The sequence below is a fragment of the Indicator indicator genome, chromosome 3, assembly GCF_027791375.1.
Source record: "Indicator indicator isolate 239-I01 chromosome 3, UM_Iind_1.1, whole genome shotgun sequence".
In the NCBI taxonomy this organism is placed as follows: Eukaryota; Metazoa; Chordata; class Aves; order Piciformes; family Indicatoridae; genus Indicator; species Indicator indicator.
The window spans coordinates 33,525,104-33,544,046 of record NC_072012.1 but is presented as its reverse complement, the minus strand read 5'-3'; the positions used below and the strand labels follow the sequence as shown (position 1 = coordinate 33,544,046).

General features: G+C 36.7%; 1 protein-coding gene across 1 annotated transcript in view; it reads right to left on the bottom strand.

Moving 5' to 3' along the window:
• Nucleotides 1-18,943, bottom strand: part of CTTNBP2 (cortactin binding protein 2) — a 64,453-nt gene that overhangs the window by 39,880 nt on the left and 5,630 nt on the right. Inside the window, exons 3-4 of the mRNA XM_054399981.1 lie at nt 7,889-8,113; nt 741-2,403 (exon numbers count right to left, since the gene is read on the bottom strand). Of these exons, the coding sequence (XP_054255956.1) occupies nt 741-2,403; nt 7,889-8,113 (1,888 nt within the window). The remainder of the gene's footprint in view (nt 1-740; nt 2,404-7,888; nt 8,114-18,943) is intronic.

The window sequence follows — 18,943 nt, the reverse complement described above, 5'->3', positions numbered from 1 at the left end:
AAACTATGACTAGGTTACTCCAGAATCTCAGAAAATCTGCAGTGAGGTAGAATCTGAATAAAAAATCCTTAATAATCTTAACTCTGACATCTCCTGTACAAACAGATACTGTTGCCACACTCTGCTTTTGGAATAGTTTTCACAAGACTGATGAGTGTGTTCAACAGTCTTATCAGACAGTGGTGCAGCTATGAACAGAAAGTGGTTAGTTTTGTGACGGAAACACACCAGCTGTGTAGGGGTTTTATACTCCATACATGATGATAGAGGGACTAAAGATATGAGGATCTGAAGTACCATAACTGAACTGACAGTAACTATTTTCCATAGAAGACCACCAGCAGAAATAGTTTTCAAAACACTGTTTCAGACTGAGAAGATATTTTGAAGTCCAAAATAACAGCATTCACAAAAACACCCCAAAAAACCCCTAAGGAGGAAAAAAAGAGGAGTTTCTTTAAGACGCCATCACATGCAGACCATTTACTTTAAACATTAGTCCTCTTTACCTTTAAAAAAAAGCCTTCAATTTGGATAGCTCCTTGAGGAAGCAAACGAATTTATAGTATTACTAAATCAGCAAAAGAATTTCCATACCCTTGGAATGTGGAAAAATATAAATGAAAATTTCACCTTTTAGAAATTAAAAAAGAGAAAGGTATAAAAAGATAAATAAATCAATAGATTTATAGGAGAATCGAAACATAGGGACACAGTTCGTAGCATATCAATCCCTTTACCTGATGCTGTTACCAGGAGGCTGTCTGAATCACATGGTCTACAGGATGAAGCACTAACAGGGTTTATGGAGGAGCTACAAGCAATGGTGGTGGGAATGACAAAGGAATTTTCTGAACATGCAGGTTGATTCAGTCCAGGGAAGTGGGAAGGCCAGGCACCCACCTGAGATGAGGCTATGGCTGGTATGGCACAGCCTGCAGGTGCCACAGATAAATCTATAGCAGGTTTTGGTGGCAGCTGAGGTGAGGACTTAGAAATAATTTCCTCATTTATTACCCTGATTCCTTGTGGTGAACTTGAAAGAGGTGAGGTCATGGTTTTGCTGTCAGTTTTTGCACTTGTGTTTGGGGATCGACTACTATCCATTAAAGCTTTAAACTGTGGGTGTGGTGGAGAAGGAGTCTGCGAAAGCCCTGGTTTTTTAGGAGGAATAGGTGGAGGATTTCCTCTGTCAATTCTTGACACACCAGAAGTCTTTAAATTCATTTTACCAACTGGGGGGTAAGTGCCAGCTTCCATGGAATGCGACGTCCCCAGCCGCGACGGAGCGCTGCTCTGAGGGCTGGTAAATCTTGACAGGACTTGGGTAACGGTATTCCGAGCTACCTGTTTGGCAGCTAGGTTGTCACGACTAGTGGGGGATACATCCCTTGAGGGAGGGCTTTGGGTTGTGTTTCCATTTTGGTCTTGATCATTAGCATTTGCTTGAAATCTAAATCTAGCTGCTTGGACTCGTGGATTTAGGCCTGGATGCCCAGCAGTGTTGGCAGATGGTGAATGCAAACTTTGCATAGATGAAGTAAGTGAGGAATTCTGAGCTGCAACAGCAGGTGCTGCAGGAGTGCAAAGGGAAGTACTATTTAGAAAAGGGGAAGTGCTACTTGGTAAATCAGGTGATGAGTCTGTACTTGGTCCATTTTCCTCAATTCTGTTTTGATTCTGTGTAAGAACAGGAGTTGTGGGAGGGACAAGTTCACTAGATGAAGCTTGCCTGTCAATGACAGGCTTCACAAATGCTGCATTGGGGCACACATTCATTTTTGTATTGCCAGACATTGCTGGGTTCACTGTAGAAGGCTTTACAGATACAGTCAAAGGCAACTTCTTAACACTTTCTGTGCTACTGTCCATCACTACAGTATCTGTTTGGCAGGCAACAGTTCTTGAACTTGGTTCTTCTGTTTCAACAGAAACAGAAACAAGACTCCCATCTTTATTTTTATCTTTGTTTTTAAGAGAGAGATTAGCTTTACTTTCATTCTCCTTTTTTAATTGCTCGATCATTTTGATCATTTTATCTCTCTCTTCTCTGAGGTCACTGGTGTGCGCTTCCTCTCTATGCAGTTTGGCACGCAACTGCTCTCTCTCTGTGTCAAACTCGGACAGCTGCTTTTCCATTTGAGCTTCCATTTGTGTACTCCTTTGTTTCTCAGCTGCAAGAGACTCCTCCAGCTCAGTAGCCTTTTTCTTTTCCTCTTCAAATTTTGACATCATTTCTTCCAGTTTCTGAGCTTCCTCTACAATTCGGCCAGACAACTGCTTACACTCTTTCACTAACATCAATACTACATGCTTATTCTTTCCACGTTCTTCCTCAAGACGAGCAGATAACTTTTTGTGCTCCAGTTCAAGATTCTGTAACTGAGATTTTTCCATTTCCAACTGTAAGAAAGCACAGAGAAAAATTCTTACTAATAAGAAGGAAACTTTCAACATTAACTAGTATTAACCTGATACTGTAACCTTTGAAATTATGCCTTCAACGAACGTGACCACCCCAGGAAAGTGATTTGTGATATCTACACAAGTGCCTATAATCTTAAAAAAAGAGACAGGCACCCTTGAAGAGCAGTTCAGAAACTAAGTAAGCCTACCAACTTTCCTCTGATGACAACACAGAGGCTCCCCAAAATTATTAAATGCTTTTGATTACTGAGTGAGGAACTACCTGTTCTCCAGAAATTAGACCCAGGACAACACAGAAAGTTCTTTTCTCAGTAATGGAACCAGACAAAAGCAAGAGATGAACTTTGCAAGAAAACTTTGGGCCCAGAAGTGAAATGTTTAGGGTTTAGGTCTTCCTCAGACTGAAGGAGATTAGAGCTGAAATACACAGTCCTTCATGCCCATAGTAAGCATGTTATATCTTGTTTTAAAGTTTATTAAAAGAACATGAATTTTTGGGACCAACATTTTGATACAGGTAAAAATACTTTCCTGTACTTACTGAGCAGAGTGAGCAGGTGGTCTCTCACTGACATCAGTGATGTATAAACTATGTTATAAGCTAGAATTAAAAAAAAATCTACTACACACAGATAGTGGACAAGAGTAATTTTTCCCCTCATTCATATAGCCATCACCTCTAATTCATCTTGCTCGCTGATTCTGCTTTTACTCAAAGACCCTGTTCTAGAAAGGCAATGGAAACATTTGTTAATGCACTATTTTAGAAAAATGCCTACTAGTAATAATGCAACTCAAATTGTTTTGTATTTTCACAAGCAAACTTTTAAACAAGTCAAACAACAATAAAAGAAAAATTTCTTTCTTCCTTCCTGCTCCTCCTTTCACATACTGATGCAGTAGCTTCCTATATGGCTTATCTGAATGTTTAGAAAGGCAGTGAAGAAAACCCTATGAAAGTGCTCAGTATTCCCTCTTCTGTACCTCTTTTTTGAGGTTTAATCTTGTGAGTTTACACACATATTGATACAGAAATAAGAATTCAGAACTGTACCACTAAAGCACATTTTCTAAGTGGGAACTTTTTCTGGGAAAATGCTTTCAGATATCTATGAAAAAAAAAAAAAGTGCTAACAAGCATGAATGATTGATTTCTACCACCACAGTGGGAAACTGTTTCACGCTTCTACAATACAAGAACATTTTACTAAAGAAAAAATAATCTACGAAGGGCTGTGTCAAATAGTAGTTTAAAATCTTATGATGAATAAAAATTTTACTTCAACAGATGAAAGAAGAATCATATATTATAGATTAAAATTGTAATATCATGGTAAAATGATATTAATTACACAGTTTAAGACGATATAATGTCATGAATATATTTACTATAAATTGTAATGTGGGAAACAAGATGGCCTTGGGGATTGGTAACAGCTATGAAATATCTTCTCTCAGTCAATGCTTAAAATATTGATGTAGCTGCTAGATGAAAACAAACAGAAACCCAGGCAAAAAAACCAACAAACACACAAAACCTGCCAAACAAACAGAACACCCCCCACAAACAAACCCACCCCAACATCAAAAACACACACACACAAAAACCCAAACCAAAAAAACAACAAAATATCCCCCATCAAACTCCAACAAACCAGGCATTACAATACAACAGTTTTTCAGAAGCTACAGCACACTGTTTCCTGTGCTCTCCAACAGAAGATGAAATTTCTTAACTCTGGAAGGTTTTTCCACAGGACTGCAGATGTGTCTATAATTTATATTTAATTAAAATGCATTTATACAAAAGCTAATACAATTTTTAAATAAGTTTTATTACTCTCCATTTATACTATAGAGTTGAAACTCATGCCATCAAGAGATGAGCACAAGAGAGAGCAAGTCTGCACTTGTGCCCAGGATAATTTTTTCCCAAGTGGAAAGTAGAATTAAAGCACAACAAAACGCTTGAAAAGGAAGGGAAGTGAAATGGCAGAGAGAACAAACAATAAATCCTGCATGAATTCACACTTATAGATGAATGTGTCTCAGTTTCCCAACATCTCTAATCATGTTACCTGACTTTATATTTTTCTTCCACTTTCTACATATGGCAGTATTGATGTGGTATTTAGCAATAGGAAATTTCCCTCCTGAAATCATACCAATTAAGAAGCTATGGTGATGACACTGCATTTAGGAATGGCTCCATTCACAGTTCTTCACATGCAGAAAAATGATTATATTTTCTCAAGCATTTCATTGTTTTTTTCAAACCATCCAATAGCATTTGGATGCTTTACAAGCACTTCAAGTGAAGTATCCAACACTAGCAGTTATACATTGAACAGCTTCTTTTTGTGAAAACAGATATAAAAATTATGAGAAATAGATATAAATTTTTAAAGCTTGGAAACACAACAAGATTATAGTGAAAATATTATCAAGATTTTCTATATTTTATTATTGCTCCATTTTGCTTTCAGATGAGGGATTGGTTCTATAAATTAACTGCTGTGAAACTATATTACTTCCAAATAACTGCAAGCAGATTTTAATATATATTGAGATCAAATCAGCCTGCCATACTGTTATAGTATCTTATTTGTAAACATTGCATATAAATAAAGAATCTCTACTATATAAAGCCCTTTATTTCATTTCAAATTGACAAGAGTAGCACTGGTTTCTTATTTTATACTATCTTTTATGCCTATCTCTTCCCCCACCCTTGTTTTGGCTACATCATCTTGAATCGAAAAAAACTTAAAGATTACGTTTTTTCCTTTAGATGACAGATTTGGACCTAACTGTAATTATTTATGAGCTTATGAACTAACTATAACATGATTTTTGCAAAGTGCACTACATGCATACACTAAACCATATGAGTAATGTAATCATCTGGAAACGTGTCCAAGAGGATTTGAAAAATGGTAAAGATACTGAGAAAGTTATAGTGTCCCAGAAAGAAGTAACAAGCAAAGGCCCCCCAAAAGCGAGACACAGTGCATGATTTGTAAGAAAAGGTAAAGGGAGCTCAGCTTGCTTAGTCTAGTGAGAAAAAAGGAAAAGAAAAAAATCCTGAGGGATGATCTGATAGTAACACACTGCTCTTTTTGAAGGGCCCTGGCAATGATAAAAGAGTCAAATTCTTCTTGGTAGTGGCAGGTGGGGGTCTCATAACACAAAGTTAACATGAAAAGTTCTTTAAAAGGCTCAGTCTTGAATAGAAGATCTTCACAAGGTTAGTAGTGCAGAAAGACTGCAGTATTGCCATTTCTGGGGGTTTTCAGGACTGAGCTAGACAAATTTCACAGATGAGCAGATGTACTGCTGATGATAATCAGCTTTAAGAACAAGGTTACTAAACTAAATCACATCAACAGGCCTCCTTCAACCAACATGTCTTTCTTGGAGATGGCTGAACATCTGCCTGCTTATGTGAAGTGATCAATTAATTTCTTATTTTGCTTTGCTTGAGCATGGCTTTTGCTTTACCTATTAAAATGTCTTTATCTCAACTAATGAGTTTTATCACTCTCCTTGGAGGGAAACGAGCTGGGTGGTATTTAGTTGCCAGCTGAGTTTAAACCACAACAATACATTTAAGGCCACTATATTTGAAGCATCTGGAGGCATCACATGAAGGAAGGAAGGAAGGAAGCAAGGAAGGAAGGAAGGAAGCAAGGAAGGAAGGAAGGAAGGAAGGGAGGGAGGGAGGGAGGGAGGAAGGAAGGAGGGAAGGAAGGAGGGAATGAGGGAGAGGGAGGGAGGGAAGGAAGGAGGGAAGGAAGGAGGGAGGGAAGGAGGGAGGGAGGGAAGGAAGGAGGGAGGGAAGGAAGGAAGGAGGGAGGGAAGGAAGGAAGGAGGGAAGGAAGGAGGGAAGGAGGGAAGGAAGGAGGGAAGGAAGGAAGGAAAGAAGGAGGGAGTTTCAACGTGAAACCAGGAGATCTCTGATCTACAGCGTTAGATATCCAGAGGACATCATTTTCCCACTACAAACCATTATAGTTACGAATCCAATCCCTCACCCTAAAACCATAAACCCTAACCCAAACCCCTAACCCAAACCCCTAACCCTAACCCCTAAACCGTAACTCTAACCTCTAACCCTAACCCCTAACCCAAACCCCTACCTCTAACCCTAAACTCTAACCTTAACCCTAAACCCTAACCCTAACCGTAAACCCTATCCCTAACCATAACCCTAACCCGTAACCCTAACCCGTAACCCTAACCCCTAACCCTAACCCCTAACCCCTAACCCTAACCTTTTTAGGGAAGGGACAATCCCTTCCCTAAAATACCAACTTACTTACAAAGCATATGAAGTTCAGCATTTAGGAGCTCTCAAAGAGAAGTACTGGGTAAGCACACGTAACAGGTCACTACGTAGGCCGTCACACTGTTTTGCCACTTATACCTCCTACGTACACTGTAGTATTATTCATGTTTTAAAACGTGCTGTTTTTCTTAAGTCTTAACACAGAGGTAGGGATGCTTGAAGTAAACTAAAGAAAACAGCTAAGATAACAAGAAAAGGTCTGCTGCTTTAATTTAAGCATGCATTTGCAGCATAATTTGCAGTACTTTTGTGGACGTGATTATTTCCTAAAGAGCAATTAGTACCAAAATCAATTTTATGTTAATTGTCTAATCATTATCTGGGTGTTTTTTTTTTTTAAATCAACATAAAACTGTCACTGAAAAGTTGTTTCACAGCTGCTGAAGACATGCTAACCATCTTATACACAGCAAAAGATAATTTAATACCTAGTAAGCATTTATTTTCTAATTAGAAAATGACTGGTCTATATTAGTCAATTATATTACTGTTCCCCTCTTTCCTCTCATAAACCCCATCCCCATATAGCATACTCATATATAGCTACACCTTAGGAATGTATGGCTATTAGCGAAATACATGCACAACTTTGATTTATTTTCTATATGAGATATTTTGCAACATACTTGTTCCAGAATAATTTTCTTTTTACACCAAATGTTCTAAACATGCAGAAAGTATTTTTTAAAGTTACAGTTTATTTTTAGTGATTTATGAAACAAACACCTAATATAAAATATAAATAAATTCTTTAGTTTATGGCATTTAGGTTAAAACAGAAGTAACAGTAGCTGCCCTAGGTTTCAATGGTGTTGATTTAAAAATGTATTGTTATTTGCTTTCTCAGCTCACCTGAGCTATCCACTTATACACAGCATTGACTTGTACCCGTTATATTTTATTTATTCCAGAAGCAGAGCTAAATTCACAGAATCAATCAGATAGGGACACAAAATATCACCAGAAAATTAGCACCCCAGTATATATGACTATTAAGTGATAACATTTTAACATACTTAATGATAACCAAGTTAGACAAGATGCACATCAAAAAAAGTGGTATGAAAGAACAAACCAGGAGACAAAAAAGTAAAAAAATTGGTAGCAGAATACCTTCTTTTGTCTGTTTTCAGCAGCAGCCAACTGAGCTGCCATTCTTTCTTGCATTTTCCTGCAGTGAGACATAACAGCTTCTAAAATGGACAGAGGGTTCATGCATATTGGCTTCTTTTCTTTATCACCAGCACCTGCCTCAAAGTCTCTCTGAAGAGCCAGAAATGGGTCACTCAGATTAAATCTTCCATATCGTTCCTGGATAAAAACTTCTTTGCGCCGGGCCTAACAAAGAAACCAAACAGATAAAGAAATAAACCTAAACGCAGTCTTTTTTAGTATATCCACACACAGAAGAATCCTAAATCACAGGACAATGTTGTATTACTTACACTGTAAAAATATTTTCTTCAGGTATTTGTTTACAATTTCTAAAAGAAGTACATATGTTGCTCAGAGATTTCATTCCAGTAAATACAATTCACTACATAAAAGGACCCCTCCCCCCTCTCAATTCAGTACAGAAATAACAATTTGGTGCAGTACCAAAGTATTTTTCAAATAAAAATTTGATGGTATGTTTACACACATAGAGATTTTTAAGTAATAGGAGCAAGCAGAGAGCAGAAATACCAAGGCTTTTCTGAAAACTTCATGATATGTTCCTCCATGCCATTATTTTAAAACAGAATTATTTTTCCAAACTACAGTACTTCATTGACATAACACAAAATATTAAATAGTAAAGGACAGACGTAGTTTTGCTTGACACATTTTTGGTTCTTCAGCCCAATATGAAAATAAGATCAGTTTCAGAGAACATATTTTTATACATTTAAAACACAGTACACCAGTACTGACTTTTAACAGCCTTCATAGAAAATATTGTTCTAAAATCTCAGGCTTAAGAGTCATCTAATTTATGGGGGGAAAAGAAAAACAAACCTTAAAAATTAAAGCAGTCATCAGAGCATTGCTTGCATATTCTTATGCTTGAAATACTTTTAGTCTATTTTTCAAGTTGATAGTATAAATAGAACTGAAAATATTTATTAAAAAAAACCAACAGGCCTTTGGAGCATAACTTCAGAAGAAGTGTATAGAGTTCACTCAGATCCAATATCTAGCTAGGCTTACAAAGTCAAGTAGTGGTTGGTTGGAGAAAAAAATAAACTGGTAGAACCTATTTGTGGTTTTTTGTTTTTTTAATTGCATTGCAAAAAGCCTTTAACTAGTCCATTATTTTAATATAATATCTTTAACTTAGACTTAAAAATAAAATAGCTAATTCCAAAGGTAGCATTACAAAGCCAGATGGGGAGGGGCTGTATTTGTGGCTTCATGTATACTGAAGTTAGAGAATAGTCTGTGTCTTAGAAATTGATGTAAAGGAAGCAACTGAAACCAAAAACTTGATCTTAAATGCATTAAAGTGATAAACAAGATGACAAACCCAACCAAGCAGGTTAAGGATTTAAATAGATGTGGAAGCACAGTCCATATATAAATTATCAGCAGTGTAAAAGCCACTTAGTTATATAAAATGAGCCATCAAAGTGAAGGAAGAAACACTACGTAGCAGCTCAATTGTAAATAAAAAAGACCACCAGAGCCTCCATCCTTAAATCCAGAGACCAACAGCAAAAAGAGAAACCAAGCATATTAACTGATCTCATAGGTAAAGGCTACCATTCATGCCTTCAAAGAAACACAGGTAGACAACCCGTGAAATAATGTGTTCTTTCCATTTTTTTCTATGACTTATGAGTAGCTATTCTCTTGGCACACATTGTATGTATACAATAAGAATCTATTCTGTGGCATGTTCCTTCAACATGCATAACAATTAACAGAGCAAGAAAAGTTTATTGTGCATCTGCCAAAATAATAACAGGACTGGGTATTTGGATTTATTAAGTAAGAAAAAGAGGAAACTATACTGAATGAAAATCAGGACAATCTGAAAGCATAAAGAATTGAAGTGGCTAGAAGAAAACCTGAAAGCTAAAGACTGGAAAAAACAAAGGTCTTGATCAGCACATGGTTTGGGACGATGGACTCTGTAGGGCTGAAGCCATAGCTATATGCCCTCAACTACAGGATAAAACAGAATAGTAACTCTCAAATCATAAATGGCAAAGTCATCTCAGGGTGCTTCCAACTCAAAAGGGAGATAAATGCAAAGCCTTTAAACAAATGTTTCCATGTTTCTAATACAAGGACTAAAACTGTCATGAGATGAAGATCATAGAATGGTCTGGGTTGGAAGGGACCTCCAAAGGTCGTCTAGCCCAACCTTCCCTGCAGTAAGCAGGGGTGTCCTCAATCAGATCAGGTTGCCCAGAGCCCTGTTGAGCCTCACCTTGAATATCTCCAGGGATGGGGCTTGATTTCCAATGACAACACTAAAAAGATAAAGCAAAAGTTTGGTAGAAAGGAAACAATGAGTAGTTCCCTAAAACTGAGGTGGCAAAGTGACAGAAAGAGAAGCTAGGCTTGGTTTTTTTCACAATTCCTCCAGTAGTATTTCTGTCCTTTTGCACTTCACTGAAGTATATCAGATGGGAGAAATAGAAATACTAGAATCAGAACACTTTCTCTCATAGATCATCTTTCAGAACTGAATTTCAAGTCCTGAGAGCTATCAGTAATGCTAAGATATGTTTTTTACAATACTCATTGTTTAGAGAATGTACAGTCTAATATCATATGGGCAATGAGTCCTTCAAAATTGTCTGTACAATATGGTGGCTGTGCTAAAACAGCATTAGTCTCACATATGAAGTTCAAAACCACAGAATGTACAGCTGCTGTAGAAGGTAATCAGGACTGCTGCACTGAGAGGTGCTATAGGAATTTGTGAACTGTCAGCTCTGTTCTTCTGTACATACCCATTTGCACAGTGACTAGCTTTTTAATGGAAGGACTTAGATTGAAAGTATTTAAAAGTGTGAAAAGATGACCATAAGAAATTTCTAATTTTTCTAGCCTGTGTCAGTGGTGCACAAAATTGTGGCTAGAGACTTAAGATAAATCCTCCAACAGGCAACTGCTAATGAAAACTGACAGTAAGCATGCACAAATCAAGAGAAAATATCTAAAACCAAAGGAAAAAAAGTCTTAAATATTCATTAATTTCACTACTTCAATAGAGGAGAAGCTTAAACTTATTTACAATGCTTTTGACTTCAGTCCAGTAAGAATATCACAGTTACACAGAGCTTTTAAATCTTTACACAGGAACTGAAATATTAAACAAGGAGATTAAAATATGAGTTTAACTGCTACTTTAAAAAGAATGTAAACCTGAAGTTCCTTTATAGACACGCTGTGTCTAGCATGTGTATAACATGTATAGCATGATGTTAAATTAAGGACGGAATAGAAGTTTATAGTAAAAAAAAAATAGAGAATCAGAAAACATCTTCAGGGAAGAGCAGAAGTTGGTCAAAAGAAACCACACAGCTTCACTTTGAGGAAAAGCTAAGTTTAAACACGACTTTTCAGTGTGGAACAGAGACAAAGAAGGAGAGTCATGCTACAGGTCTGCACACTGACAGGGCAAGTAATAGCTGTCCCATGATCTAATGAGGCAAACTGGAGCTGGACACAAATTATTCTCGCTGAGAGCAGATAAGGACCGGAACGTGTTGCCCAGGGAAAACACATAACCGCCGTCACTGGAAGATTTCCAAAACTAGATTGGATAAGGCCATCAAAAACTCAATCCATGTTTGACGTTAGTCCTGCTTTTAAGCAGAAGATTAGACTGAACAATCTCTTGAGGTGCCTTCCAACCTAAATTACTCTATGATTAGTGATTTCTTCTAGGACTGCTAACTTTTTATCTTGTAGACACCAGCAATCTCCTCAAGTAACAAATGACAGAAAGGAGCTCTCATAGGCAGAAGGAGCAAGCAAACTTGTGGAACAAGTCTTGTTTCACATCATGAGAATACTTTTTATTGTATGACTTAGAAAACAGAACTTTTATTGTGTGATACTGCAAAAAAAAAAAAATCTCAATATTGAACAATCCTAGGGATTATGCAGCTGTGTGATGCAGAAGGAAAGTGTACTCTCAAATATTCTCTCCTAGGTCTGCAACCAGTACAAATCTGCAGGATCAGGCTGTAAAATAAGATGATTCTTTTCTTACTCTCAGGAAGCTTATCTCCCATCACATACAACAAGACATCTCACTCACACTTACAGCTCTCAAGCTGACCCTTTGCAGTCACTGCCCCCACTTATGTACTGGCAGATGAAGACTGTCAGCAGAATGTGCAAGGAGAGGAACAAAAGGAGAGGAGGTATGTGTATGACGGGCTGTGGGAAAAGTAGCAAATCCAGTACAAGAACTGGCTTGCAGTCACTCGTTTCGTATGTTCCACTCCAAAAGGAAGAAAAAAAGATTATATATATTAAAAAAAAAAATCTATTTTCAGTGACCAATTATTAAAGTATAATTAGATTTCCCTCCCCTCCCCCCCCCCGTTATTGAAATAAGAATGTAAGAAGACAGGGAGACCTTCAAATAGTATCCACCCTACTGTGGACTTACAAGCTAAAAAACATAAAAAAGCAAGGTAGAAGAAATAGAACCAATTCATAAGTAAGATATAAGCCAAATAACAAACCCCATAACATTAATCATGGAATATCATATTTTTAGTTTTATTTTGGTAATAATCCACATTGATATTAGTTGTACACATTTGATGAAATGAGTTTACATAATCGGTAACAGAATATATAAGCAACAGTATTTTTAAGGTTAATACTGCATTTTTCCCTCAACATATTTTAGTTCCCTTTTCAGTTACCTGCCAAGTTAAGAGTTCAGCAAGTCCAAATCTTTCATCAGCAATTGATGATAAACATCAAAAATAGGACTGCATGTCCTACACTGCTGTGGAACAATGGAAGTGAATTAAAGCTGCCCCCTAGCCCTTAAACAAAATTTCCTTCCTTTCAAGAGCGTTTGTTCCTCTGATTAATTTCCTTTTCCACATATACTAAAATTGTTTCGACAGATGTCGATAAGTTCACATTAACATTTTCTCTTGACATATGTATTAGGGAGTGGCAAAAAAGTTTTCTAAAATTAACCAGCATAGAAGAGGAGGCAGCAAAAGCTTATTTTATATACTATGTCAAAGACAAGGATGAGTCCTCAATTCTAAATATATTTGAAAGGGTAATGGATTTTTTTTGAAAGAGAAAGTGTCTGAAGGAGAACATGTTTATAAATCTTATTCATTGGCATTACACAGGGTCTTGAAATTATTTGTGGGAGCTATTTATTTAAGCAATTAATACATATAACAAAAACAGTACTTTCAGAGATACCCACAAAATATTTGGGTAGGAGCGAGGTGGAGGATATGATGATTAATGAAGAAAGAATGGTAGTAGTTGTTAGATTTATTTTGGTTGTTTTTATTTTTTAAATGCATGTGTACATGAATGTTTCGAAGTATCTTACTTCCATATAGTTTTACAGAGCAGCCTAAAAATGGAAATGTAAATGTCAGTGCTGAAGAAATTGTATGCTGCAGCAGGCTTTCTATTAATGAACTCCTTAGAATCTTAACTACAGCCTACATTCCTCTCTTCAGCACTGTGACAGTGCATATCTATGCAAAGTCTACAAGTGAGTTAGATTTTCATGAATGCAGTATTATATGAAAAAATATCTGCCTAATATATACAAATTGTCTGTATCCATGTTGTGTCAAGTATCGTAAGACAGAAACTTGTGTAGACGCTTTAGGGATAAAAATAATGGAAAACCTCTGAAGAAGACTGATGATTTTAATAGGTTGTTAGTTTAAAAAGAGTGAAAACTATAGAGAATATTGAGAAACAGGAGAATGCAATCAACAGGTTAAACAAAACCACCACACAGATTGGTTGTGCTCTGACAGACCTATACAATTGTTTCATACTATAAAAATTGCTCTTTACAGATGACTGATCAGAATCATGAAAGAATTCAAAGTCTTTTAAAAGTGGTACTAACAAGGATAATAGAATATACTCGTTTAGTAATTTTTAATGCTCATAAAAAGCATATAAAACTATCTTGAATCAGTGAAGCGGACTGCAAGAAACCGGTGATACAACCAGTTTCTAGAAGTTATCCCAAGCATGAACCATTAAAATAAGAGTAATAACAAGAAGCTGCACTATTCTCTCATTCACAACCTATAGATTTTTTCCAGAAATTTCAGATTCACAAAATGTCTGTTTCTCTCAGAGTCACATAGTTTAAAATCCAAGTTTTTAAAGATTTTTTTCAAGGTAAAAAGTAAGGAAATATCACTGTTTGATGCTCTCATTATCTAACCACTCAGACATTTATTTCTGAAAATAATATAGATCTTTATATTGACAATGAGTCTCAATGGATAGGAGAGACGTGAACTTTCTGGTTACTTTAAACAATCATTTGTCATCTAGACTTTTTTGCATGTTCAAATTCATGCAAATCGGTTCATAATTCTTTGCATTTGTCAGCCCATCTGAAGTACTGAAGAAAATCTGACTTTACTTCTAACCAAAAAAGAACATTTTGACACCCACGCTTAAAAAGTTTCTTCAGCTCAGTAACAGTCAAAACTTATCAAAGGCACAACACAAAAACTCTTAAATAAATCAGTCTGTTTCTTCTTCATTTACAGCATCTAGATTTGCATATTTTCAAGCTACCAAAATGTCAGGTAAAAAAACTATCCCATATTACTGCATAGCAATTACATGATTACCAAATTTTTAAATTATACTAATGAAAAGGTATTGCAAATTCCAGGTTTACAGTGCACTCATCAAGCACAGTTAATGTGGCTTCACAAAGGGAAAGTCCTGTTTAACTGATCTGATATCCTGCTGTAAGTCACGCTCCCAGTGGATGAAGGGAAGGCAGTGGAGGTAGGCTTTCTGGATTTTATTAAGGCTTTTGAGTGTGTCCCTTGCAGTATCCTCTGGACATGCTGTCCAGCTGTGGGATGAGCGTGTTCAGTGTGCTGGGCAAAGGACTGCCTGAAACGCATGGCTCAAAACTTGTAGTGTGTGGGGCTACAACTGGTTAAAAGTTGGCCACCAATGGTGTTCCTCAGGGTTCCCTTCTCAAGCCAGTCCTGTTGAGTATTTTTATCAGCAACCTGGATGCAGGAGTAGAATGATATCATCAGCAAAGTTGCTAATGTTGTAAACTGTGAGGTGCAGTCAACTCTTCTGATGGGTAAGAGGCCTTGCAGAGGGATCTACATAGATTAGACCATGTGTGGAAATTAATGATTTACCATTGGGATGAAATTTAACAAGTCAAAATGCCATATTCCACGCCTAGGATGGAATAATGCTAAGTACAAATTGGGAGAGAAGTGGCTGGAAAACAGCCCTGCAGAAAGGGATCTTGGGGTGCTGGTCAACACAAAACTCAATATGAGTCAGCAGTGCCCTGGCAGCCAAGAGGGCAAACCACATTATGGTGTGCATCAAATGCAGGTTGAGCAGCCAGTCAAGAGAGGTGATTAGGTGCAGTCTCAGCCCGAGTACTGTGAGCAGGTCTGAGCCCTACAATTTAAGAAGAGTGTGAAGGTCCTTGAATGAATCCAGAGGGGAGGGCAAAGCTGGTGAAAGGGCTGAAAACAATGTCCTATGGCTTTGAGTTTGTTTAGTTTGGAAGAAAGGAGGCTGAAGGGCAACTGCATTGCTCTCTACAGCTTCCTGAGGAGAAGAAGTAGAGAGCGAGGTGTTGATATTTTTTCCCTGATACCCAGTTAACAGAATGTGTGAGAATGTTTCAAAGCTGCATCAGGTGAGGTTTAGGCTGGGCTTGAAGAAGCATTTCTTTATGGAGAGGGTCGCTAAACACTGGAATTGGCTGCCTAGAGCGGGTCAGTGCTTAAGAGGTATCTGGACAATGTCCTTAATAATATACTTTAACTTGAATATTAACTTGAATATTAACTGAATATAACAGGCAATGGAACTAGATGGTCATTATAGGTCCCTTTCAAATGAAATAATCTATTCTATTCTATTAACAATATAGATTTATTTGAGGTAAAATAATTTAGTGCTTTCAAATTATTTCCAGAATTCACTAGAAGGTGAATGGAATGAATAGAATAGATATAACTAGTCTATTAACTGTTAATTAATAGACTTAACTAAACAAATGTGATTTCTAGAATGAAACATTTAAAAATAAACAAAATACACATCTGCATTGTATATTTTGGGGTTTATGCCCTTTATTCAAACTTTAAGACAATTTTCCATCTCTTTTTACATATGCCATTACTTAAAAGTTACCATTTAAAAAATTGTCATATAACAGCTTACATTTCCACAATATCTAGCTAAAATTTGACTCCGCTGTTTCAGAGAGAACTCACTATAATCACACTAAGCTCTTATTTTGTCAAATTTGTAGAAATGGAGCACTGGCTTTTATAAGAGACCTAGTGCTGAGTATTTTTAGTACACTGCTGAAGCTTCTAATAGATTCCTCTTTCTGGGAGAACTGCAGGTGGGAAGCCTTCTCCACCAGTCAGAAGAGCATCAAAACAGAATGGGAAGGAGAATAGCATGGGAACACGTACACTCTAGAATAGCAAAAGTAATTGTTGCTATGTGAGTATTTTCATAAGGGATGAATTTTAAAAGGCCCCAAATCAAATCTTTTATCTTATTCTTAATTATAAGTTACTGTCATGATTTATTTGGAACAACCAAGAACAAACTTAACACTTTTTTTTTCTTCAGCAACAGTAATGTGAACAGGCTCGGAAACAAAAGAAATAAGTGTTATCAGTTGCACTTTAGTGCTACCATAAGCAATTATTAACTGTACCATTTATTGGCATAGAGGATATATCCTCAGTTACAAATACAAGACGCAGTTAACATTTCTCACTGTCGGCAATGTGAGCAGTGATGGCAAACTGAAATACAGTGTCAGGTTTTGCTATCTTAAGCAGGCTGGGTCCTTTTGTTGTCATGAAAGGAAAGCTATTTTCCTACATTGTAACCAGTCATGAAATTCTCAAAAATCGAGGCCTACACAGTAATTTACTGGACAGTGTTAGTTTCTTGAATTGCTTGGCAATAAAGCAGTGTATCAAAACAAGTCAAGCAATTTTATAGAAATAAATTTAACTGATGTGATATAAACTAAAAAAATAAAACCCAAACAATACCTAAAAGTAAAATAAAAATTTTGAACACACTTTAAGGTTATATGTAACAACACTTTTTCAATTAGGTGAACAAAAAAGCATGCTGCATTCCTTTAAAACTTTAAATAAACTGCAGATGAAAGCATTCCAAACTAAGCAGTGAAAAAAATAATCTATTAACTTGTCCAAGGTTCATTCGTATTTCATAGTTTCCTTGCAATCCATTTTAAGTAGCTTACAACAGTGAAGTAACAGTTTTTAACAGCCATGTTCAGAAAATTAAAAAAAAAATTAGTATTAAGAAAGTAAAAGCTTTAATCATAACCAGAATCACTGGACAGATACAGACAAACTATATTCAAGAGCAGAAAAAAAATGTATGCAACCATAATTAAAGTCAGTAAATCAAAAGTAGTAATCAGATGAGCAAGGACAAAAACTGTAAATTCAGTAAAAATTAAACTTTCACAATGAAATTGCAACATGCAAAAATGACAGTGCAAACAAAATATTATCTGACTTTATTTCACGGTTCACTTCTGCCACCAAGGCCAACAACTGTCATCATATTCATTACAACAATAACCTTCTGTTACATATAGTTTAGCATCTTCTGCTTCTCCTTCTGCCTAATTGCCATTTTTCAAAGACACCTGCTACAGAACAGGTTGCCAGAAATCTCTAAAGCATACCTTCTGTGTACTCTTAGCTCCATTCTTTGGTGGCATTCATGTCACAGAATCACAGTATCACAGTATATTAGAGGTTGGAAGGAACCTCAAGAGATCATGGGGTCCAACTGCCTTGCCAAAGCAGGTTCACTTAGGGTAGTTTGCACAGGAATGCATCCAGGTGGGTTTTGAAAGTCTCCAGAGAAGGAGACTCCACAACCTCCCTGGGCAGCCTGTTCCAGTGCTCCATCAGCCTCACTGTAAAGAAGTTTCTCCTCATGTTGAGGTACAAGTTTGAACCCATTGTTCCTTGTCTTATTATGGTACACCACTGAAAAGAGATTGGCCCCATCCACTCGACACCCACTCCTCAGATATTTATACACATTGATGAGATCCTCTCTCAGTCTTCTCAAGACTAAACAGCCCCAGGGATCTCAGTCTCTCTTCATAGGGGAGATGCTCAAGTCCCCTAATCATCCTTGTGGTTTTCTGTTGGATTCTCTCCAGCAGTTCTCTTTCTTCATCTGGAGAGCCCAGAACTGGAGAAGTTCACCTTTTCATTTTATTCACAATGTTGCACCATTCTGCAGGTGAAGTTCTTCATAATTTACAGGTGGTGTAGCTTCCCTTGACAGATTACATGTATTACACAGGAAATTTTTCTACCTACATGAATCTATTCTACATTAATCAAATTCAGAATAACTAAACTGTATGGATTCACTCCCTTTTTCTTTCTAGTTCTCAAATTTCTTCCCCTCTAACCTCAAAGTTTATTCTAGAAGTACTAAGTCTTACAGTACAATTCTTGTTGACTCCGTGCAGTAGTTCAGGACATAAACTTTATCCACATGCAACTGACAATTCTGCTGCTGGTAGCTATTCTATTGCAACATATAACACAGAGTACCAGCAAAACCATGTATGACCTCATCACAAGATGCAGAAAACAATAAATAACATAAAACGGACATGAAAACTCTGATAAATCAAATTTCTTAAATAAAATCTCAAGCCACGGCAGGCAAAATTTTGCCAAGTGAAGGAAGTTCTTTTGCTAGACAGACCTCAATGGGAAAACGGTCAAATTAGGCAAATACTTCTAGTAAGAATCTACAACTCTCCTTGCAAATATTTTACTTAATATTTACTTGATTTATTTTTTTCCCCAAGGAACAGCTAATTCATTATGGAAAATGCAGAATGGGCATGAAAGCCTCCACATTTTGCAATTATTCCAGCATAACTCT